The 23,727-nt window shown below is 55.2% G+C and overlaps 1 protein-coding gene across 1 annotated transcript; it reads right to left on the bottom strand.

Annotated features, from left to right (window-relative positions):
- Nucleotides 1-460: 460 nt before the first annotated feature.
- RFLNA (refilin A) lies at nt 461-20,719 on the bottom strand. The gene is made up of 3 exons (XM_063086270.1): nt 20,369-20,719; nt 5,455-5,564; nt 461-3,735 (listed from the first exon to the last, which is right to left on the bottom strand). Exons 1-3 carry the CDS (start codon nt 20,573-20,575, stop codon nt 3,402-3,404), a joined length of 651 nt encoding a protein of 216 aa, XP_062942340.1. The 5' UTR covers nt 20,576-20,719; the 3' UTR covers nt 461-3,401.
- Nucleotides 20,720-23,727: the final 3,008 nt, after the last annotated feature.

Below are 23,727 nucleotides of genomic sequence, written 5' to 3' on the forward strand. Positions count from 1 at the left end.
GCACATCTGGTGTGTGAGGGTAGGGGGAGGGTGAAGGACCTTTCACAAGCAGTACCCTAAGGCCAGGCAGCTGGGATCACTAGCATCCAATCTCTGTTTTGGGGGTGGAAATCCCCACGGGATGGGACACAATCCAGACAAAACTGGCACCTCTTTCTGGCTGTCTCTAGGTCCACTGGGTTCCCGAAAGACAGACAAGCTGCTTCAGAGGAAAACCAAGGCATGCTTGGGGGCCTTACGAGCACTTGTCCCCCACCTCCTCCTCCCCTGGGTTGGGCTTCACTGAGCCCTGCACTATGAGCAGGCAGGATGGGGGTCTGACTTCACCAGGAAAGCCAAAAACTATCTGCATGGTCAGACGGTCCCAGGAGGCCCACCAAGAGCAAAAGGAAGTCTCACTGGACTCTCAGAGGCACGTGCATTACCTGGGTCCTCTGGGAAGCAGACGCTGAGATGGATGTAGGAGGGTAAAAGGTTTATTGGGGGTGACACCCATAAAAGACGGGAGAGGAACAGGACTGGGCAGGGAGAGCCTCAGGCTCTGTGCGGATCTGACAGTCTCAGCCAAACCAGCCGGGGCCCCAGAGCACACACTGTTCCCAGGGGCATCTCCGGGGTCACTAGATACATTGCCACCCAATTATACATGTCAGAAAGTCCAACCCATTCTTCCTTCAAAGTGGTCCGAGATCAACGATGTGAATAGAAGTTAAGCTTGTGGAGTGGACTCTGCATGGCCTAAGGAGAGTGCAAAGAATACCCCCAGGGTGTGCGTGCGTGGAATCCCATCATTAAAGCAGGACTGAGGTCTGGGGCTGCTAAGGCTGTGTTTGTGTCCTGCTCATCCACACAGGCCAGCAGAGGCCTCAAGATTCATCCTCATGTTAATGTAAACTGTTCTTGACTTGGCCTCTCCTGGCTTTCACTGCCCCTTTCCCTGGTTAGGGCTCACCCTGTCAAGGCAGATGGCTGAGTGGTCAGGAATGCCAGAGATCTTGGGTTCACATCCAGTCTCTGCCTTGTACTAGCTGTGTGACTTTGGGCAAGTTGCTTAACCTCTCTGTGCCTTACTTCTCTAGAAAATGGAGATTGAGCAGTACCCATCTCCATGGGTAGGGATGAAGTAAGTGAAATCAAATGAACTGTTTAATGCAGTGCCTGAGCATAGTCAGTCAGCAAAGTGAATGCCCTCAGCTCACTAGCACAGCTGTCTCTGTTGTTAGTTTGTGCACTGCCAGGCTAGGGTTTGCACTCCTGTGACCACTCCCTTGGAGGGTCTGTCCCCAGCAAAATGCTTCTATATCAAAAGGCACCCCCTTGTCCCCTGCCCCCAGCAACTCCAGAGCCCCGGAGCTAATTCCAGTCTGATTTTCTGACTCAAGGACATTGTCCTGTGGCACCCAGTGTCTCCTTTAATGCATTCACAACCCGGGCCCCCTCGGGCCCCTCCAAGGACAAGATGGGGAGAAATCAGCCACAAGGTGCATCCTGGCTGCCTGCTCTGCAGACCTGGGACTGTTCTCCAGGGACCAGGTGGGCTGCGGGGGTCTGTTGGTGCTGAGGGCAAGATGCACATGCATGGCATCGGGATGCAGACTCCCAGGCCCCTCCAAGGACCCACCCCCCCAGGCCCAAGTCCCTGGGTGGGGCCTGAGCCTCTGCATTTGTTAGCTAGCTCTTGGGTGAGGGTGGGGGTTAAGTTCCTCCTTGTCCCCTAGGAAGCCAGCTCTGGGTAGGAAGAAAAGCGGTGGCCACAGAGTACCATAGGCCTGTGAACACCAAGTTTCCCCCTGCAGTGGGACCTGAGGGTCTTAAAACAGAAAAGGAAGTCCCTTTGGGCTTGCACAGTTTATTAAGATAATCAATTCTTAAGTTATTTCTTTGTTGATCAGAAAGCATCTCTGGAGAGAAAATGCACTATCTGTGTAGATATACAAAAATAGATCAGTCATTCTGCGTCTCCTGGACATGAGCTCCAGGTAGTCCGTCTTCATATCCCTGGAGGGAGCAAAAGCCCAGATAGCCTTTCCCTGGCGGTTACCAAGGGGGTGGCAGGGGCAGCCCCCAACGGCTGGGTGCACTTGGGTCTGAGAGGGAGGAAGGCTCAAAGGGGCATCTCCATGGCCACAGCGAGGCTTTGGGGGTGTTCATGCAGCGGCTCAGGCAGCCATTAGAAGCATCAGGCTGTGGTCACCCCAGACCCAGCACGTCCTGGCTTGTCCCAGGGAGCCCAGAGCCCTGTCTCCATCTCACTTGTCTTCCTCCCCTGATATCACATATGCAAGGTGAACCTGCAGCATTAAGGAATAATAACACGTTGTCGTAGAATTGATCACATGTAGGAACCGGAGTCCTGAGGGAGGGCAGCCTGGCCTCTACGGTCTCTCTTTAAGGAGACAGCTGAGCTCAGAGCCCCTTGAGTCCAGACATGGCCTCACACCTGAGCTCAGAGGCCGTTTGAGTCCAGACTTGGCCTCACGCAGGTGACAGCAACATTTCCGAGCTTCAACGCCTCCCATGGCAGCTGGCACCAAGGTTTTGACGTTCAAGTGTTCTAGTCCTGAAGGTGTTGTGTGGACAGGTATCAGCCGGGGACCCTGCAGTGAGGCTCTGGACACTGAGCCCAAAGGCCTCCACCTCCACGGGCTGTGTCCTGAATCTTCCACACTGGAGGCCACAGGATACTGGACAGCTATGGTGCAAAGTACTTTCCAGATGGTCCCCCCTGCCACCCCCAGTATAACCAACATCAGGCCTGGCATCCAAATCCAGCCTTTGCCCAACCTCCCGGCTCAGTGTGCACCCGAGGTGGCTCAGCCACGGCACTTGCTGCATCCAGCACTCTGGATGCTGGGCCTCTCCCCGCCAGCTGCACACATTTGAAAGGCCCATTTTGGAGACACCCCTTTCCAGGAGCAGAGTATGTCTGGATAGGATTCTTCTTCCCTCGCACGCAGACTTGGAGCCGGCCACAGCCCTGGACACGTGGAGTGGCAGGGGTCTCAAGGAGCTGAGGTACCCCCACCCCAGGCAAGGCTGGGATCCTCTGTCCCTCCAGCACTGGAGCTGTTCCAGCTTTAAGGGCACACCACAGGCTCATTCTTCCCTCCCTCCCCTTTGAGGCGGCCACCACTGAATGGTGCATGCCCAGCCTGCCTCGCCGGTTTGAGTGCTAATAAAATAGATGCATTTACTGAGTCTTCTGCACTGGAACAAGGTCACAGACAGCCCAGCCTGTGGGCCAGGGAGGGCAGCCAAGAGCAGCCTCCTTGTTCCACGCTGGTCCCTGGCCCTGCGGCCTCCCCACCTCCCACCCGCCCAGGCTCTAGGCCAAGCCCATCGAGTCTGTCCTCCCCGGGGCTCCTGGCCTGACCACAGCCCAGGTGCCAGCCCCAGCCCCGTTAGAGTGCAGCTGGGCCCAGGAGGCCAGGGCCAGGGTCCTGGCACAGCTGCAGCTGCACACTGGAGGTGAACCAGCGGCTGGGCCGGCCCAGGCTGCAGTGCAGGGTGGTCCGGAAGGTGTTCCTGGTGTGCTTGGGGAAGATGATGGTTGTGCTGCGGAAGTGCAGGGCCCGCGGGCGCGGCTCCAGGGTCAGCTGGCTGCGGTAGCTGCGCCACGTACAGTTGGGCGCGGCCACGATCGTCTCACTATAGGCTGTGACTGTAGGCACGGGCACGTAGAAGACCTTGTCCCGGAAGTGCTTCTCTGAGGCATACTTGACCTCAGAGTTGCAGCTGGGGAGGGCAGAGGGAAGCAGGAGTAGGCTCAGGATGGGGGCAGCCTGGTCCCTCACCCTCACCATGAACGTGAAAAGGGCCCTCTGCAGACATTCCTAAACATCACGGGCCTGGGCTCCCTCAAAATGTCATGGTCAAGGAGGTCAAAGAAAGGCTGAGGAGCTGTTCCAGTTTAGAGGAGACGAAAGAGAAGAGACAACTAAAAATAACACGTGACCCTGGTTTAGTCTTGAATTGGGGGGGGGGAATATGCCATAAAAGGATATTATTGGGATAGTGAATGAAGTATAAATACTAAGTGTGGATGAGACAGGGGTGTTGCAACATGGATTTCCCAATTGTGACAGCTGTACTGGTGTCGGGGAAGAGCACGTCCCTGTTCTTAGGAAATATGGAGAAGTATGTAAGGGTTAAAGGGCAGGATGTCACCAATCTACTCTAAGGGTTCAGAAAAAAGTTCCTACCCATGTGAAGAGAGAGCACGTGTGAATGCTTGAAAAATGGGGCAAAATGTAAGCAGCCAGTGCATCTGCTCGAGGGCACACAAGGGCGGCTTATACCTTCCTGCAACTCTTCGATAAGTTTGAAATTATCAAAATAGGCATCCCAAAAAGTCCCCTCAATGCCCCTAGATGAGTGACCCCTCCCTAAGGTGACTGACCAGTCTCCCCCAGTTCCACTTCCCGAGCTTCGGGAAATCAAACTAGAAGCAGGAGTTCCAGGAGGGGGGGAACCTGACCCATCTCATTTCCCACCTGGTTCCCTGCCATGTCCCAACAGATGATCAATAAATCCTTGTGATGGGAATCAGAGGTCCCAAGAGTCAAGTCATCCTTCATGCCCTGGGCTGGGGCTTCCGATCACCTAATTGTGGTCTGCATTTAAAAAACTAAAAACGAGGGTTGTGCAGTGAGAAAAAACTTCTAAGTGGACCCGCTTGTCTCCTGGGACCAGATCGAGCTGGCGGGGGCAGCAGGCAGTGAGTGTCACTCACTTGGCTGTTCCAGCTCAACACAGACAAATTGATCCAGAGAGCCTGTGGATATTCAGGTGAGACCCACAGATCCAAGACCACCTTTGGGGAGCCTGAGCCCCAGCCGCCCCCAGCGGAGGGCCAATCGATACAGGGAGGTTCCCAGAGGGGCCACCTTCACTCAGAAATCCAGACTCCACCTAAGATGTTGTGTGCCTGGGAGGGCGCCTGATGTACTGAACAGTGCAGCGACCATGGTGGCATGAAGGGCCTAGGTTACAGTCACAAGAACACAGAGCAACTCAGTGTTCCTCAACCCTTGTGGGAACGCCGTGTGGACGAGGGTCCCCAGTTGCCTGTATGGTTTGGTTACGGACATCTAGAAATCCGGCAGGACCAGAAGGGAGGGTGTGCAAGTGGTTATGTTGATCATTTTCCAAACTTCCTGGGAGGTTGGATTTAAGATAAAAATCAATGAGATTGCGGGAGAAAGTAAACAGGGACTATGCCTGGGGTGAAAGTGGCGGTGGAGACAGAAGGTCCCCTGGGGTCAGAGTCTTTTAAAATCAGTTTTACCCCTGGCTAAGTCATGGCCACCCCTGCACAGGAAGCAGTACCCAGAGGAGCTGCCCAGAGGGTGGAGAGGCCACTGAGACCCCAGCCTGGCTAGCCCCAAGCCCTACCCTACAGCGAGTCAGGACCAGCACCCGCCCCACCCCCACCAAGCCCAGCAGCCCACTCACCGGATTTCATGTGTAGGTTCTGGGTTCACCTTGATGCTCTCCCCAAAGAACACTGGCAGCATCCGGGGCCTCATCTCAGGAGCCAGGGGGGATTGAAGGAGAGAAAGAGGCTGTGGGGAGAGCCACGGACATGGAGTTATCAGCCCTCTGGCACTGTGGCCTCAGCTACCTGCTGGGCACATCAGGACCACCTGACAGCCTTCCAGCCCTGGCTTGGTCTAGAAGCCTGCTTTGCAGGGTCCATCAGGAAGCCCACCCCAGCACCCCTCTGTGGAATCCAGGCAATCGGGCACCTGCCCAGCACACCCACCTGGATCCACCCACAGCTCCCCACCCACCAGCCGCACCCAGTTCCCAGACATCTCAATAAGGGGAAGTGGTAATGGCCTCTGTCCACAAGCCCAGGCCACACCAAGCCCCTGGAGCCAGGCTCAGAGCCCTGTAGAACTGGGTCTCCTCTTTCATCTTCTGTGAAGGGCTGAACAGCACGCTCATCCTTCAGAAAGTGTGTCCAAGGGCAGGCCCATGGCTCACTTGGAGAGCGTGGTGCTGACAACACCAAGTCAAGGGTTAAGATCCCCTTACCGGTCATCTTTAAAAAAAAAAAAAAAAAAAAAAAGAAAGTGTGTCCAGCCCTGCCCGATGCCACCCAAAGCTGGGTAGAGAGACCCTGCTCCACCTGTCTGTGACACACCTGTAAGGGAAGGGACACACAGGTGGGAGCTGCCTAGGCCTGTAGAGGGGAGAGGTACAGGAAGCCAGTCAGAATGGCAAACGTCCCTGGCGGGGGCTTGCAGACCCTTGGTTTGCCTGCCCAGCGTCCACCTCTTCTGGAAACAGCACAGAATCTTCCTGAGGACAAGGATTGGATTAGGCATAAGCATGTGATCCATGTTGGGCCAAAGAAAGGCCTGCCAACGTTTTCTGCTGGAGCTGTGGGAAAAGCCCCCCAATAGTCGCTAAGCATGTAGGGGGGTGGGTGACCAACTTGCCACCACTTAAGGGAAACCCATCTGGAAATAAAACAACGCCAAGGAGAGCAAAGATCAGAGGTGGTGAAAGCTCAAGTCCTGCCAATGTTGAACGCCTAGATCGAGCCATGCCTGAAGCTAGCCCCTCAGCGAGGCACCAGCAAATCCATTGCCGTAGCTTAAGATAATTTGAGCTACCTTCCCAACACTTGTAACCAGAAAAATCTTGGCAGGGTGGGGAAACAGAATACTCTGGTGAAAGAAGCCATCTACAGCTCCGACAGAAAGAGCCCCTCAGACGTATGCAAAGAAAGTGTCTCCTGACCCCTCCTGACCCAATCCCACAGGTGTCTTTTAAAGTCTGTCCCCAAAGTTCTACTCCTTATGGAAACATCAACCATCAGAGACCACCATCTCTAGTTCTCCTTGAGAGAAGTGGCCGAAGGGCCCCCACCCCACCCTGTGGTCCACCTTCCCCAGCTCAGCTCATTGCTGGTTCCCCCCAGACTCGTGCCAAATATAGAGACCTTCCTCTCCTGTGGCCCAGCTCCAAGCCACTGTGGGGACACTTCTGCCCTCCCCCACCCTTTCTCCCCTCCTGACTCAGCCTCAGGGGCCTCCTTTCCCCTCCCCTACCATCCCAGGAAAATCCCCGACCATCTGTGCTCTTCCTTCAGTGACACTAGGCCCTGGGACAGCCCAGCAAAGCGACTGCTCTGAAGCACAGATTCCACAAGCATGACAGGGCCAAGAGACTCTTCCTCTGAAGCCTCTGAGGTAGCTCCAGGGGATCTCTTCGCGGTGCCACTGTGACTCCACCCTGCAATGCACCCCGTTCCTTCGGTCAGACACACGGGGACTTGAGCTAGAGGTCCTCCCGCATCTGTGCCAGCCCCTAGCTCTTCCTCCTACTTTCCTTCCTGGACACCAGCGGTCATCAGTGGGTTCCTGCTCTCTGCCTTCCACGCACAGGGTGGGAACCACACATCCTGGCCCCTGTGGGGAGGGGCACACAACTCGTTCTGCAGGTGACACGTGTCACCACCCAGCAAGGATTTCACTGCCAGTGAAAGATGCCCCAGACCTCCCTCTTGCCTCTGGTCTGACATTCAAGATGGGGTACTCAGCCAGTCATAGACCCTCAGTGCCTCTGAAGGGCAGAACGCTCAACGGCACGGCTAGCCCTCTGTGAACACATCGTGAGACACGAAACCTTTGTTATCTGACGCCATCGAGACTGGGGATGTTTGTTAAGCAGCATCACCTGGTCCAATTAGCATTGCTAATGTAGCAGTTGTCCCAGCAAGGCCACTCCCCCCACCCACCTCTCCAGTAACTACATGTGCCCACACCAGTGCTCAGTGAGCTCAGGGGGACACAGCTGTGGGTCTTTTATTGAACTCATTTGCTGAGCACCTACTATGTGCTGGCTCTGGGAGCTGAACTGTGGTTACCATGGTAAACAGAGAAGGTGGTCTCCCCACTCCCATGGAGCTTGCTGCCCGAATCCCCCTTACTCTCTCCAATATTCCACAAATGGACTAAAATTCCAACTGTGGTGAGGGCCATGACTGTTGGAGCGACAAGGGCCTTGACCATTACATAATCAAAGAGGGCTTCCCTGTGGAAGTGCCACCTGAGATGTGACCTGAAGGGTGAAGAGGAGTTAACTGTGGCCCCACAGTCACAGGCCCTGCACTTGTGTGTGTCCTATGACCCCCACCCTCTTAGGTACTGGGGCCACCTTAGCCCCAGACAGCACCCAGGACATTAGCATCCCCTGGGCCCTGCCCGCCTCACCTTGGGACAGTGTTACCAGGCTGAGCTGCCTAGCACAGAAGCAACTAGCCACATGGGGCATTCAAGTTAAATTAATTAAAATTAAGCAAAATAAAAATTCCATTGCTCAGCTGCACTTACCACCTGTGACCAGCGGCCACCGTCCTGGACAGGACAGATCCAAAACATTCCCACCGTCACAGAAAGTTCTACTGCACAGTGCTAGTGCTGTCCTAAGGCATATGCATTTTACTTATTTTCCAGAGTGTCCTCATACACAAGGGTGAGGTTTCACCCTGTAGGCCAGCCCCCACCCCCGAAATGACTGCTCCATATTGTGCTTGGAAGCTCTCAAAGGACAGGCCCAGGACACCCCTGCTGCTGGCTCAGAACCACTCAGACCCCCTGGCTGGGGAAATGCTGGGTCCCGGCTTTGCTCCTGGCTCTGTGTCTGCCTGTGTTGGGGCAGTGGAGCTGGAGATGCCTGGGGTCTGGGAGAGGGAGCTGATGGGACATTGGGGACAGGGGCAGAGGCCATTGCTGCCTCTGCAAGGACCGAAGGGAGGCCACACACCCATCAGAAACCAGTGGACCCTCTCCCTGGGGCATGGGGAACAGCCCCTCTCCCGGGCTGTCCTGGTGAACCCACGGGGGTCTTTAGGAGCAGCGGGGAGGGGCAAAGTGATGACACGGAAAGTGCAGCCACAGTCAGGTTTCTGAGGACATGTGCAGTGGATTGAAGCCTGTCCCCTAAAGCTCACGTCCACACAGAAACTGTGAATGGGACGTCATTTGAAATAAGGTCTTTGCAGATGTAATTACATAAAGGATCTTGAAATGAGATCATCCTGGATTAGGGTGAGCCCTAAATCCAATGACCGGTGTCTCTGAGAGAAGAGGAGAGGACACAGAGACACATAGAGGGAAGAAGACAGAGGCAGGACCAGAGCGACGCAGCCACAAGCCAAAGAACGCCTGGAGCCACTGGGAGCTGGGAGAGGCAGGAAGGATCCTGCCCTGGAGCCATCAGAGGGACTGTGGCCCTGGCCACACCTGAATTTGGACCTCTGTCTCCAGAACAGTGAGACAATACATTTCTATCGTTTTCAACCACCCAGTTCGTGGTACTTTGTTACATCAGACCGAGGAAGATAATACAAAAAGGCCAAATTCTAAGAATCAAAACAGAAGTGCGATCCCAAGGCCTATGGCGCGCCCCTGCCCCCGTGAACACGCCAGGGCCTGATGGGACAGGCTGTCCTGCGGGTCCCCAGCCTGGCTTCCTTCCCTCATTCTGGCCACCAGAGTCGGATCAGGGACTGGAGACAGGGAGTCTTCTGAACCTAATCTGTTGGGGGAGCCCTTGTAGGGGACAGGGACACAGGGACTGAGCAGGGGATAGCCCAGCAACGACAGGGGCTCAGCCGTGACCGCCTGACCCCAATCACACGGGAGCTCATGAGTGTGAACTGCACCCAAGTTGGTCCCACCACTGAGGGCTGGCCATTGGCTGCTGGCTGCCCCCTGGGGTGGGAGTAACCTTCTTGGAGAGGAAACTCCCTGTCACCCCAGGGACAGCTCTGGAGGAAGGGGAGCCCCAGGCGCGGGGGCTGCGTGTGATTCTGAGAAGGGGAGCACTGTCCACAGCTCCCGCTGCCCTGCCCGCCCCCGTCACGCTCATAACTCAGCACTCGCTGAGCATCTTTCTAGGTTTGCTGCTGTCTGCTCTCCCCAACCCCAGCTGTGAGGGTGGGATCGTGACCCCCCCACGAGGGTGGGGAGGCAGGTGGCCCTCCTGACACCCTGGCATCTAGCACATGGGTGCTGCTCAACCCCTAGTTCTTGAGTGAAGAGGGGCACCTGGCTCCCACGAAGGACACCTGGCTGTGGGAACCCTCTCTCTCCAGGCTCCTGCCTTCATAGCTGGGGCACACTCCAGGGCTGAGCCCATAACCATGGCAACCACATGCACACCTACCACAGGCAGAGGAGTGAGGGCTGAAGTCAGACAAGGTGGAAATCATAAACTCAGGGCCAAGTCTGCCCACCTGCCAGCGTGAGATGTCCTACATCTGTCCCCTCCCCGCCAGGCCTCCTCATCCTCACCTGGCCAGTGAGGACCAATCACAGCAGCCGATGCTTCCTGAGCTCTCATGGCACCAGGCACTGTTCTGGGCACATATTCACTCACTCAGTCCTCACAACAACCCCAGCAGGGAGCTGCTAGCAGCATCCTCATTTTCTAGATGCTGAAACTGAGGCCCAGAGTAGCTAAGTAACTTGCCCGAGGTCACACAGCTAGGAAGAGGCAGATTGGGGTTCAAACCCCAGGCCTCCAGAGTCTGTGTGCCCTTACCCACATTCCTCCGCTGCCTCCCATGCCTGGGGCCCTGCCCGGTCTCTGCTGTGCTTGGCCCCAGTCTCCCTCCCTCCCCGCCCCCCAGGCACATCCCACTGGGCCTCTGCCCCTTTATCTGTTATCCACCCCCCACCCCCTCCCAGCTGTGTCCCAGGCTGCATTTGTACCTTGGCCCATGCTGTTCCTTTTACTGGGAATGTCTTTCTGGTTCCTTCTCACTTGGCCCCATAAGAGTAAACCCAGGTGTCATCTCCCTGTCTTTGTGCCATCCTCTGCAGGGTCCCCAGAGCACCCATATGCCAGCCTCCACTGCTGCCACTCTGTGTGTGTCTGTCACCCCCAGACCACAAGTCCTTTAAGGTCTGAGACCTGATCACCTCTCTAACCCCGGGGCCCAGCATCTCACAGACCCTGCACTATCAAGAGGTGAGATCTCACACCAGCAAAACAGTCCCCTCCCCGAGTCCCCCAAGGCCAGGCTCAAGCTTGTCTTCAAGTCTGGCAGCAGCCTGAGGACAAGGACCACCAGCAGCCCCATCCCTGTTGGTCATGGTGTCCCCAGAACAAGGGCTGAGGTCTGAGGTCCACAGGGAGAAAGGATACAAGGCTTAGAGGAGAAGGTTCCTCACAACCCCAGCTGCTGTCCTCAAGGTGGTCCTGTCTCTCCCTGGCATTTATAAGGAGCAAGTGGCCCAAAAAAGAGGCAGCCTCTACTTCCTTCCTTGTATGGCAGGCTGAATATGGCCCCCCAAAATGTACGTCCTAACCCCCGAGACCTGTGAATATAGCAAAAGGGCTTTGCAGATGGGATCAGGTTAAACACCCCGAGATGGGGACATGATCCTGGATTATCCGGGCAGGCCCTAGGTCATCACAGGGTCCTTATAAGAGGGAGGCAGGGGGTCAGAGTCAGGGACTGGAAGATGCTGCGCTGCTGGCTTTGGACAAGAAGAAGGGGCCACAAGCCAACGAACACAGGCACCTCTAGAAGCTGAAAAAGACAAAGAAACAGACTCTCTCTGAGCCTCCAGAAGGAACCAGCACTGCCGACCCTCTGATTTTAGGACTTCTGACCTCAAGAGCTGTCGGATAATACGTTGTTTTAAGCCACACTATCTGTGGTAATTTGTTACAGAAGCCATAAGAGACAATAAATTGTGTGCCTTGGGCCAAATGACTTCCCCTCTCTGGGCCACAGCCTCCTCCTGTCTGAAGTGGGGTGTTTCCTGCCCCACAGGCTTCGGTAAGTGGGTAAATGGCGAACAGAGCCTCACCCACAGTTAGCACTGGATGAGAGTTGGCTTGTATTAGGCATGCTCCTTTTTCCCGCAGGTCTGGGCTGGTGACCTTCCTGGAGAGACGTACGATCCACACCCTTTTGAGCCTTAGATAACACTACTCCTACCTTCCAGGAGCAATCACACATGATTTCAGGAGACAAGACTTAGGCATATCTAGCATCCTCCGTGGCCCACCACTAAGTCCACACTGACCCCAGCTGCAAAACTCCATGACTTGATGCTTATAGAAATAATATTCTCTCCCCAAAAGACTTTATCTGAAGCTTGGCATATTCCCAGACGTATGCAGGGGTTTGCTACGCACCTACTGTGCGCTGGGTAGGATGAGGCCCAGCACCTCTCAGGATGCTTATTGTACAAGAAGGGGTGACCTTGGCCACAGAAGAGGAAAGGACGATTCCGATGTGGGAGGGGACATGAACATGGGTGCTAAGGTTTGGGGAGGTGTTTTGAGGCTGGAGGGAGAGAAGCAGCCTGCTGCTGTTCAACCACCCATGCCTGCCCAAGACAGAGTAATTCTCAAGCTAGTGAGCAGGGGGACTTCTTTGGGAGTAAAGCCTTCAGTGCTGTTGGCACAGAGCTGAGCCCCGCTATCTGTCTGGGGTCTACCCAGAATAAAGAAACTGCCAAACCCTCCTGCTGCTGCCCCGACAGGACCTTGGGGCCAACGTGACGGCAGCCCCGCTCCGGCCGGATCTCACTCCCCAACTGGCTGCCAGGCCAGCAGACAAGGCTCAATTCACAGCCTGGGGCTGGACACTGAAGCTCTGGGCACCGTTTTCCAAATGGCCCCACTGGAAAAACATCTAAAATCCGCCCAAGCTGGAAGTGCCACACGGGAGATTCGAGAAGCCAGCGCAAGCCCAGAGGCAGGCAGGCGGGCCAACCAGGGTGGCAAGATGGCAGGGAAGTCCCCAGCTAAGGCTGAGGACACTCCCACCAGGCTCCAGGGACAGGCACCGAGGGCAGATGGTGGCAGCCGCCGGGCCATCCGGAAGCTTGGATCTGTGTCTCTCTGGCTGCAGGGTTATTTTAACATCAAAATGGTAGCGCTGGCCGTGGAGTCCCGCCAGCCTGGAGAGCAGGCAGGAAAGTGCCTCTCGCAGCCAAGAAGCAGCTGCAGGCCCCGGGAGAGTGACTTCCCAGCCACACTGGAACAAGGTGCTCCTCAAAGACTGGGTCACCGTCCCACAGGGGCAACCAGGGTAGGGGAGGACTGAGGAGGGAGCTCGGGTACACACGCACACCAGGGGACCTGCCGACGGTGCACCTGCTTGGCCGGTCACCAGGCCCACGTCGTACCCAGAAAGCCCCCAGATGGACCAGGTCTCCTCAGCCCCATCCAGGGAGGCCCACCCAGTTCTTTTCTCACCAGGCCCAGGTGCTTATTCTATTCGCTGCCTGCTCACGGTGCCCCGGCTCGCTCATCTGTAAGATGAGTCGGTGCTGTCCGTGAGGCCCACACAGGGGGCTGGGAAGGAGAGACACACTCTGGCCAGTGTCCTGAGGGTCTTCTTGTCCCCTCGCAGCTCAGGGATACAGGGTGGGGTAGAACAAATGTGTCCCAGGCACAGACGAGCTGACAGCAGAAGGCCGGACCACCCCCTCCCCAACGCCACCTGTCCTCGTCCCTCTGATGGCTGGTCCACACCCCATCTCAGCCTGGGGTGGCTGGGCTGACTCCCTGGGTCTCCTGGGGAAGCAGGGGTGTGGGGGGGGACCCCGGCAGACCTCAGAGGGAGTGGGGTCCAGAGGACAGCGGGCAAGGGCTGCCCGCCACACTCCCGGCCCCGCCCACTGGGCCCGGTGATTCACCTGCCCTCCCTGGGAGCCGTGGGGCAGGCATGAACACTCGCTGGCTGGAAGCAGCGGCACACGCAGGTGCTCTGGAGGCCTTGCCCTGTCCTGGCTGCTGTACAGGCCACGGCCCACAGGTGGCAGAGAAAGATAACCACTCTGCTCAGAGAGCTCAGTGCCACACGGTGACTGCCCCACCCAACCCAACTGGGGATCCTGGCCTACCTGGGCAGGGGCCCACAAGAAAGGCATCCGGCATTCACATAGAGCCTGGATGACACAAGGCATGGGATATGGCTGAGGCCATGCCACAGTCCACAGAACCATGCACCAGCAAGCGCCCCATCAATGGAGCAGTGGGTGGCAGGGGAAGTCCAGAGCCTCCTACTGCTGTTCCTGGAGAGAGAAAGACAGCCAGGGAGACCCCACACTGGCTAGGGTGGAGGCATCCTTGCCAAAGCCACATGGAACCTTTGCAATGGCTAAAATGGCCTTTCTGAAGGACATTAACCTCGCTGGCTGGTGATGGCTTTCGTGCCATTAGAATTAAATTTGACTATCTCCAGCATGCATTTGGAATGTGAGACCAGAAGCTCACACGCTGGGCTAAGGTTGACCTTGACCCTCATCCACGAGGAAAGTGAACCGAGAAGAGGACATTGAAGCACCAAGAATTCCCGCCCTTGACTGTTGCTGGCAAGTCCTGGGCAGTGGAGAAGGGGCTCTTTCCTGTTGTTCTTCCCCAACGTGGCACAACAGGGTGGTGAGTGGGGCCATGGAAAGAACACAGCCTGCTTACGGGGAGCCCTGGAGAGCCACAAAGTATCAAGGGCCCAGCACAGACCCCACAGGCCCAAGGTGTAACCCCTGGAACAGTGAAACCATGAGCAAACACACAGCACAGATCGGACGCTGTGCTCAGGATGGGCTCCCTCCCTAAGACAGGTCAGCCAGATGGACTCGAGGGAGCAGAACTGACTGCTGTGGGCTGACTGTGTCCCCCACAAAGACAAGTTCAGTCCTGAACCCAGGGACCTGCAAATGTGGCCTTATTTGCAAAGAGGGTGTTTACAGATGTGATCAAGTTAAAATGAAGTCACACTGGGTTAGGGTGGATGCAATCCAAAGACTGGTGTCTCTACAAAAAGAGGGAAATTTGGATGCAGGGACACACAGAGAGAGAAAGGCCATGTGAAGATGGGAGCAGAGAATGGAGTAATGCATCTACAAGCCAAGGAATGCCAAGGACTGCCGGCAACCACCAGAAGCCAGGACAGATGCATGGAATGGATTTTTCCCCAGAGACTTCAGAGGGAGCCTGGCCCTGTTGACACCTTGATTTCAGACTTCTGGCCCCCAGAACTGTGAGAGAATAAATTTCTGTTGTTTTAAGCCACCCACATTGTGGGACTTTGGTTACAGCAGCCGAGGAAGCTGGTTCAGGTACCTGCTAGGTTCTGCCAGCCAGCCACAGGAGTGAGGCCACCATCCTAGGGCACAAGAATCACCTTGTGGGGGACTGAAGGGATCCCACTTCCCCTGAAGATGCAGAAAACGGGCCTTTCCGGAAGACACAGTTCACAATGACCAGGTGCCTCCAAGAAAGTGACCTGCTCTTTGTACACAAAGAATAATGTGCCCAAACCCTGCTCTTACAGAGGCCTGATCTGCTGCAAGGTAGACAGATATTCCCTGTGTATTTTTTGTGCATCCTAAGATTCAAGGTCACTTAAGGAAATGTCACACTTCATGTACCATCTCCCAGCTGGGAGGCCAGGAGCACCGAGGGGCAAAATGGACAGGCCACACCTGCCCCCAGGACAGTCGATGCCAGGTCCTGTCTAGCAACATTTTCCCCATGAAAGTGGCTCCTGCTCGATCCTTGCTTTCCAGAGCACGTGGAAGGGTGTGGGCCTATTTGTTGTCTTTTCACACTAAAGCTGCAGATAAAGTTGAATTACTCAGACACGTGAGCCCGCCTGGAGACCTGGGGCTGTCAGAGACTTTTGTACATTTCCGCTGGAGGGCACTTCATCCAGGATCAAGCAGATGCCGGCTGAAAGCAGGCGCCAGCGTTTCTGGCTTTGCCTCCTCTTTCTCCTCACAGCCTCCCTTTCTGCAAATGGGCTCCTCCCACCTTGGCCTGACACATCTGGCTCTCTTCCACCTGAGCTTGCTTAGACACCTTTGCAGAGACATGCCTGTGAGCCTGCTGGGGGCCCTGGGGGCTGATTCCTGTTTCTCCAGTCCATCCATCCATCCATCCATTCATCTGTCTGTCCATCCATCCATCCATGTGTCCGTCCATCCATCCATCTATCCACTCATTCACTCATCCGTTCTTCCCAACCCCGGGGAACTTCCTCCCTAGCTCCCTTCACTTTCCTCTCTCATAACCGGTTGCACTCACCATCACAGACAAGAAACAGAGAAATGAGACAATCCAGGAGTCCTGAGGGTGACAGCCAAGGTCCTAATAGGTAGCTGTGACCATAGGTGGTCTCAAAGGGCCAGGCACCCCAGAGAAATTTTTAAGAATGGGTAAAGACACCTCACTCTCACCACTGATTCTGCTTAGATCTGACCCACACGGGCTTCTCTCAGAATCTGGGTCCATGGAGACAGCCCATCATTCTTAGGGAAATTCTCAAATGTGTCACTCAGAAATGCACCCTGACCAGGAGAGATGGGATGGGGAGAGGTGGGCTCTGTGTGTGACAGGAGCAACATGATGACAAGGGCCAGGCAAACCAGCTGCAGGTAGAGCCCAGAGCCAGAGGACCCCCATCTCTGTATTGGGGAGGTGCTAAAAGCTCAGACCTGTCCCCTCCTGTCATCGCTCCATAGTAGACTGAGTCCTTCGCTTGCCACACGGGGCTGTTCTCTTGCCCATGCACCCCAGAGACCACAAGGTAAGATCCTAAATGCTACTTGAGGTCTTCCCAAGGTCCGTAAGCTAGGACAGGGCTGGTTCCCCAAACTGCCCATGCTAACTTGGGGAGAGGGTGTCTGCCACACATACCCATCCTTACTCTCTCCACCCCCTAGTGCCCACAGTGCTGCAAGGCAGAGTGGGGAGGAGGGAGGAAGGACACCCACAACGACAGTCCAGGCCCTGAGAGCTGGAAGTCAGCAGTGCCTGTGTCTGTCTCGTTCAAGGTTCTGTCCCTTGCCTGGCCTGGCTTAACTATTTGTGGGATGAATGCAGGTGACAGGCAACCCTCTCCCCCCCAGGCCCAGAAGCCAGCCTGGGCTGTCCTGGGTCATGCTGGACAGCTGGGCCCCACCTGCTCTGAGACGTGTCTTGCACAGATGCAAAAGGCCACTTTCTGTGTCCTTGGTGGGCACCCCTCAGTTCAGTCTCTGATTTGGGTTTCTGGTTTGGGAGCTGGAGGAGTTCATGATTTTAAAAAACAAAAATGTAAGTCACAAGTACATTTTTAAGAGACCAAATGGAATTTTAATTCCCAGCCTTGGCTTAGCCTAGAAGCACTGTCCTGGCCTCTCCTACCTCTGCCCCTCATTCTCTCCTTGAACATACCCGTCTTGCTCTTGCCACAGGACCTTTGCACTTGCCGTTCTCTTGGACTGAGACATACTTCAGCTCTAGAACCGTAAAGTTCACTCCCTGATTTTTTTTTCAGGTTTCTGTTAAATGTCACTTCCCTGACCATCCTGTCTAAACTTGCTCCACCTCTCACCCAGCTTTTTGTCTTAAGGGCATTTATCAATCCACCTGCTACTGCATCACATATTTAAGTTCCATGAGGGCAAGGACTTTGAATATCTTGTTCACTACTATGTCCCCCATGGTTCCAAACAGTGGGAGACTCACAGTAGGTGCTCAATAAATATTGTTGGGACACATGACTGATTCCCAGATCTTCATTTGGTTTGGGAGTCTTCGGGACATTTCCCCCACCTTTGCTCCAAGAGTGAGCGAGAAAAACCCAAGGTCAGGTGAGGAAGGAGGGTTAATTCATTCCCAGCCTGGTCCCCAATGCCTTTTACATCTTGAAGGCAACCTTGCAGCCAGCCTCTGCCCAGATACCCTGCACCAATGGGGGACTGTCCAGAAGGCAAGTCCAGCCTATCAAAACAAAGCTGCAGGGGTTAGGAAGGAATGGGACCTCTGATGAAGGGAAGTGTAGGCCAATTTGACATGCACATCCAGCATAATAGACAGGGTGACAAGCTGGTGAGGACCTCAGCAGCTAGGGTTTGGGGAAAGGACTGCAGCCCACCCCCCTGGCTGAGGTGCATGCCACCAACTATGATCAGGAAGGCAGTGTTGGTAATTGGGTGTCAGAACAAAGACACCCACCCTGCACAAAGCAGGCTGAAATCCAGACCAGTATGGAATGACACACGAAGCTGAGAGGATACCAGAGGCAACCTGGCCCAGCTTACCCGTCAGCCTCTCCCTGAGGCATTTGAAACCATCAGCCCCAAGATGCACAAAAGGTTTCCATCTCTTGCTCCTGAGACGCCTACATCTGTGCCTGCAAAGCACTCTTGGCCAGTCATAGGCAAGCAGGGTCTTGTTAAACACCAGATTAGCATCGTTTAGCATGGGTTAACAAGGAGGTGGGGCATCCTGCCCCGCTAGTAATGGGGTAGGTGGGCGGGGCCACAGCTGCAGGCCCCAAAGCTGAGAAGAGGTTGTCCTTGGCAACCACTTCCTCTCTTTTTATTAAAAGCAGCACCTCAAACCCCATAGGTACAGAGGCATTTTGTTTTTCAATTAAAAAAACCCCACTCGAGTTGTTAATTAGCTCCACAGTGAAAAGGATGATAATGTAAGATTTCAGGGAACCAGATTCCCTGGGTTCTATTTTAGCACGTAAGCACAGCTACTAGCCAGCTGGGCAACTTTGGGCAAGTTGCTAACCTCTGTGCCTCAGCTTTCCCCTCTGGAAAATGGGGATAATAGGAGTGCATACTTTATAGGAATATTGTGAAAATTAAATGAGCTGATACAAGTAAAGGGCTTAGGACAGTTCCTGGCACATGGTGAGGGCTAGCTAAATGCCAGGTATCATTATCTGTGTGGAAGTAGCACCAAGCTTTGCTTTCAAGCCAAATTAGAAGATCAGGGCAGCACAGTTCCATACCTGGCATCTAGTTAGCAAGAAAGGGGAAAAAATAAAGTCAAACAGAACAGCCAAGACAAGTCAGCCAGGCGCACTGTTCTTGTGGCTGCTGCTGGCTGACCTGAATGGCAGAGAAAACATCCAGAAATCCTCTTTAGGAGGCTTCTGGGTCATGCAAAGAATCAAGAAGGCTGTCCCTTTTCTCGGAGCCCCACTGTGTAAGACACTACAGGGACTTATTCCCAGCATGTGCAGCCCAAAAACCCTCTATTAACTGTGCCAAGTCTGGGACATTCTTGCAGGAAAACTGGCCTGTTCAGACAACAGATCAAGTTCACTACACACAGCCTCGGTCACCTCTATCAACTCTTGGAAGTCCTCAATTTCCCTTCTACCACCCAGCCCCACAAAAGAGAGATCAAAGTTCAAATTCACTGCATGATTTTGGTCTAAGAGAGTGGTTCCCATTCGAATTCCCTAGGGAAATTTTAAAAATTTTGATGCCCAAGTTGTACCCTGTAATATCTGGGGGCGGGAGGCAAGCATGGGTATATTTTTTTAAAGATTTCCTGAGTGATTCCAACAGGCAGCCAAGTCTGGGACCCACTGGACTCAGCAACAAGGGAGGCACAAATGAAATTCAAGTCATTAGGCTTGAGGCAGGGGAAATCGTTCGTTAGTTCCTGTCGGCTGTGGGGAGGGAGGATTTTCAGCTGGGGGAGCCATTTCCTGTCCTGTGAAGTACCAGGTGAACATCCCTGGGGCCCCCGGAAAGTTGAGTCGTGCTAGCACACAAGTCCCAGCAGAAAAGATGTTAAGGCTGCAGCAAGCAGGCCAGGGAGCAGTCAGGAACAGGGAAATGCCACTGGGGCTGCTAGCAACCTCCACTCATTTCGACTTGTCACTTACACAAGTTTCGAAGGCGCCCGCTCTACCCGCATTGCCCGCCGGGCCTCCAGGGCATCCAGCCTCAGTCCAGCCACCAAGCTGGGTCCCTACCAAGTCCACCCAAACCCTGCGCTGAGTCTGGCAGGAGACAAAACTCCTGAGTTTCCTGACCTGGGGTTCCAGCCTTCCCCAGGCACCGCCTCAGCTCCACGTCAACATCCCTTAACATCCCGGGAAGGAAGGGTTCCTGTCTGGGTTTGGTTTTTAAAAAAAAAAAAAAAAAACTTTCATGTTGGCAGCGCCAGGACAGCAAACAAGGACTTGAGTCAGGAGCAGCAGGGGGACCTGGGTACAGACATCTGCAGCATGCTTCGGCCGTGGGGCTCAAGCCCACCTAGGAGCAGCCAACTTCTTTGGGAATTTCAAACACTCCTTCACCCCCTGCCCACTAGTCCCCCTTTACTGCTGATGATAAAACGAATCACTCTGGAGGGAGGCCCCCTGGAAGGAAAGGTCTGCAGGTCCTGGGGTCAGGCTAGACCACCCCCACCTACTCGCCCTGATCCCCACCTGGGGAGCGTGGCTGTCACTGTGCCACCTCTGTGGGTGAGAAGGAGGGAAGCCAGTCCTGGCTCCTGCAGTAGTAGCGCGTTTGGGGGCGCGGCGAGCGCCGCCCGCACCCACCCGCGGCCCGGCCCCGGTTTCTGCGCGAGGGTGCGTCCTTACCGCTCTGGTCTCGCTGGGTCCGGGGGGCTCCGAGGAGGCGCCGGCGCCCCCCGCGCGGGCGTCGGGGATGCCAGGCGCCGGGGAGTAGAAGGGCGGGCTGGGGCTGGGGCTGGGGGGCAGCCCGGAGTCGGGGCTGTCCAGCAAGCCCTCCCGGCTCTGCTCCTTGAGGCTGTACTCCATGCCCTGCAGATGCAGGTGGCCCACCATGTCTGGGGGGCGCCGGGCGCGGGCCCCCGGCTCCTCGGGGGGCTCCTCCACCGCGCTCCGGGGCTCGGGGCAGGCGGCGGCGGGGCGAGGGCCGCGCGCCCGGCGACCTGCGGGCAGAGCGGGGAGGCGGCGGTCAGGCCTGGCGCCCCCTGCGCCCCCGATCGCCGCGGCCGCCCGCTGCCCCGCCGGGCCTGCCGCCCGCTCGCCGCCGCGGGCCGCGCTCCAGCCAGCCCCGGCCGCCCTCCGCCCACCGCGGCGCCGCGCTGCGCTCCCGCCGGCCGGCCCAGCCCCGAGGCGCTCCCGCCGCCCGGCCCTCTCCGCACCTCCCCGGCCCGCGCCTCCTTTTCTAGGCGCCTCCCCCTCCCCCTTCCTCTCCCCGCCCCGGTGGGCAACCGCCCCGGGCCGGCGCCGAGGCCCTCCTGCGCCCAGGGCACCGCGCGGCCAAGGCGTGTGTGTGTCCCCTGTCCCCGCAATGAACGCCCCGGGCGCGGGCCCCGGGGGGACTTGTGGGGTCCCCGAGTCATCCGAAGTAATGCGGGTCGCAATCATAATAACGTTTCGTGGGGCTATTCGAGGTGTTTTTCCATCGCATTTGAAGTCCCAATAACAGCATCTTTAGAAACTTCTCAATTTTTGAAGCTCTGTCATTTACAATCTAGGGTGGGACAGGGTGGGGGACAAGATGTTTAAATGCCCACGAGCCTTCAAGACTTCTCCTTCGCTTCTCCAGAATGCCCAATCCCTTTCTTTACGGCCTAAAGGGCCACCTGCCACCGCACTTGTGCCTCGGTTATCCCGACGGGCAAGGGCAACCCGTTGGACATTTGGGGTGGAAAGCTTTGTGTGGAAATCTGGGGTGGGGGCAGTCGAGGGAGCGATTAGAAGCACTTCCTGGTATCCTTTACTCTTCTGGCTGTTCCTGCATTTTTTCCAAACAGGTTCTTGCTTAAGGACAAGCGTCTTGCCCCTTTGTCCTCTTTTCCTTCCTCCCAAAAGAGGAGGACACTTGCCTCCCTTTCTTATCACTGTCACATCAGATGACTGAGGAGTTGTCCTTGCATTTCCAGCTCCCTCCCACACAGACGCACCCCGCTCCACACCCGGGGATCCAGCCTCACCTTCACAAAGCAGGGGATCTAGGGGTGCTGGCAGATTGCTTTGAAAAGTGGGAATGTGGAAGAAGCTAATATTACTGGGAAGAGAGCGGAGGAAGGAGGAGGGGCGAAAGTACGGACCCTACACTAGTTCCATTTGACTCTTTGTCTTCCCAGCAGTGAGGGTCCAAGACTGGAGGGCTGGGAAGGGGAGTGTCGGGGTTTGCTTCTTCAGACACCCCCAAACGGAGGGCACTTTCATTCCATCAAGGTTGGTCAAGTCCCCACGGTGCACCCAGCCTTGGTTAGAGCTCGGAACCCTCATGAGTAAGACAACCAGGCTCCTGCCCTCCTGGAGTGCGAGTCTGACAAGGGAGATGTCAGTACATCAGGAAACGAAGACTGAAGGAACTGAACAAGGTGCTGCAAACAAGAATAATCGGAGCGACAGTTAACTGCTTGGGTGTGCAGGGAAGGCTTCTTGGAGGAGGTGACATTTTAAGAGGAGATCTGAACAGCCAAAGAGAATTAGCATTCCAGGTAGAGGGAACAGCAGGGGCAAAGGACACTTCAGAAGAGCCTGCAGAGGTTATCAGGTGGATTTACAATCCATTTGCATATCAACCATGGAAGAACAAGGGAAGTCTGCTGCCCAAACAGAATTAATCGGATATTAATCAGAATGAATATCTAGAACATTCTGGAGAAAAAAAAAATAGGACAACAAACTCATTTTGCCTCCATTCTTAGACAAGACAGGATTTCTTCAGTCCTTGGGCTACTTGACCAGAAATGGGTGGCTGAACAGCTGACATCCCCAGGACAAAAGGAGAGTGTTCTTTCCAGAACATCAGCACACTGATATTCACCTTCTCCCCAAATGCTCACCCACCCAGGTCCCCCAGGAGAGCGTTTGCTTCCACTGGGTGGCTGCCCTGGAGAAACGCCTTTGACATGAAACTATTAAGGGCCTTTTGGCAGCAACCCGAAAACAGGGCGGAAATGAGGGTGAGGCTTGCGGGGCAGGGTTTCGAAACTGCAGGGTTGTCCTGACTTTTTAAAAATTTTTGATATTTTGTTCATCTTGAATTGTTGGCATTCATCTTGAAATATTGCAGTAAAATATGATTTCTCATGATTTCCATGTTTGAGGGCCATGTTCTCAAATTTTCTGCACTTGGGTTCTGGAAGTTTCCCTGCACCCACACACAACTTTCACTGAAATGGATTGCCCTGTGCAGAATAACGTTGGAGATGTGTATACACCAAGTGGCAGGAAAAACATGACTGCGCTACAAATGTCAAACACCCACTTAGCAGCCCACATGGATGACCCCAGTGACAGTGACCTCTGATCTATTCAGATCCACCGCGGCAGGCTGGGGGCTGCCCATTGACTGAAAGCCAGTACTGTGGAAGCTTCTATTTCTCACACTGCCAGATGGTCTGCAAATGTCAGAGTAGGGAGGAAAGGCCAAATTTCCATAAATTCGCCTGAGCTAGGGGCTAGTTTGGTGGGTGGGGAGGCTCTCTTGACCAGTCTCAGGGGGAAAAGGGACTTGAACCTCTGAAATGTGAGGTCAGAAGAGCAAAAAAAGGATTGTTTCAGGATCTGCCTACTTTGGGCCAGGTGCTGCAGGAAGGGACGGAGAAGGCAGGTACCAGGTCTACAGAGACCCTTATGCTGTGCTGAGGGATTTGAAATTTACCTGCTGGGGGAAGGGAATCTGCAGAGGTTTTGAAGCGGGTTTTAGAAATGATCTGATCCAAGTTGCCTCCAAAGTTGGATTAAAAAGAAGACAGTTTGGAGACGGAGAGAAATCAGGCAGAGAAAGAATATATTTAATTGAAAAGGGATGTTGGGGTACCCCTGACAAGAGGTCCTGAAGGTGTGTCCCATGTTGGAGAGAGAAGGAGACCCTGTACCACACAGCCTGACAAAGGAGAGTTTCATCCAAGGGTTTGTGAAGTCACCTGCTTTTACTTAGCACATAACTGGGAGAAAGAAAAGTGACCTAAGGTGACTTCAAGCCCTAGGGGCCTCACCCAGTATCCCAG

This window comes from Cynocephalus volans, chromosome 2 (genome assembly GCF_027409185.1).
Source record: "Cynocephalus volans isolate mCynVol1 chromosome 2, mCynVol1.pri, whole genome shotgun sequence".
NCBI lineage: Eukaryota > Metazoa > Chordata > Mammalia > Dermoptera > Cynocephalidae > Cynocephalus > Cynocephalus volans.

Bases quoted from the DNA above. Each gene is read 5' to 3' on its own strand.
- RFLNA (XM_063086270.1), bottom strand. From the start codon at position 20,575: ATGGTGGGCCACCTGCATCTGCAGGGCATGGAGTACAGCCTCAAGGAG. The intron at 5,565-20,368 runs GTAAGGACGCAC...CTCTCCCCACAG, and splicing joins GACCCAGCGAGACCAGAGCG to CCTCTTTCTCTCCTTCAATC. The intron at 3,736-5,454 runs GTGAGTGGGCTG...TGCCCTCCCCAG, and splicing joins GAACCTACACATGAAATCCG to CTGCAACTCTGAGGTCAAGT.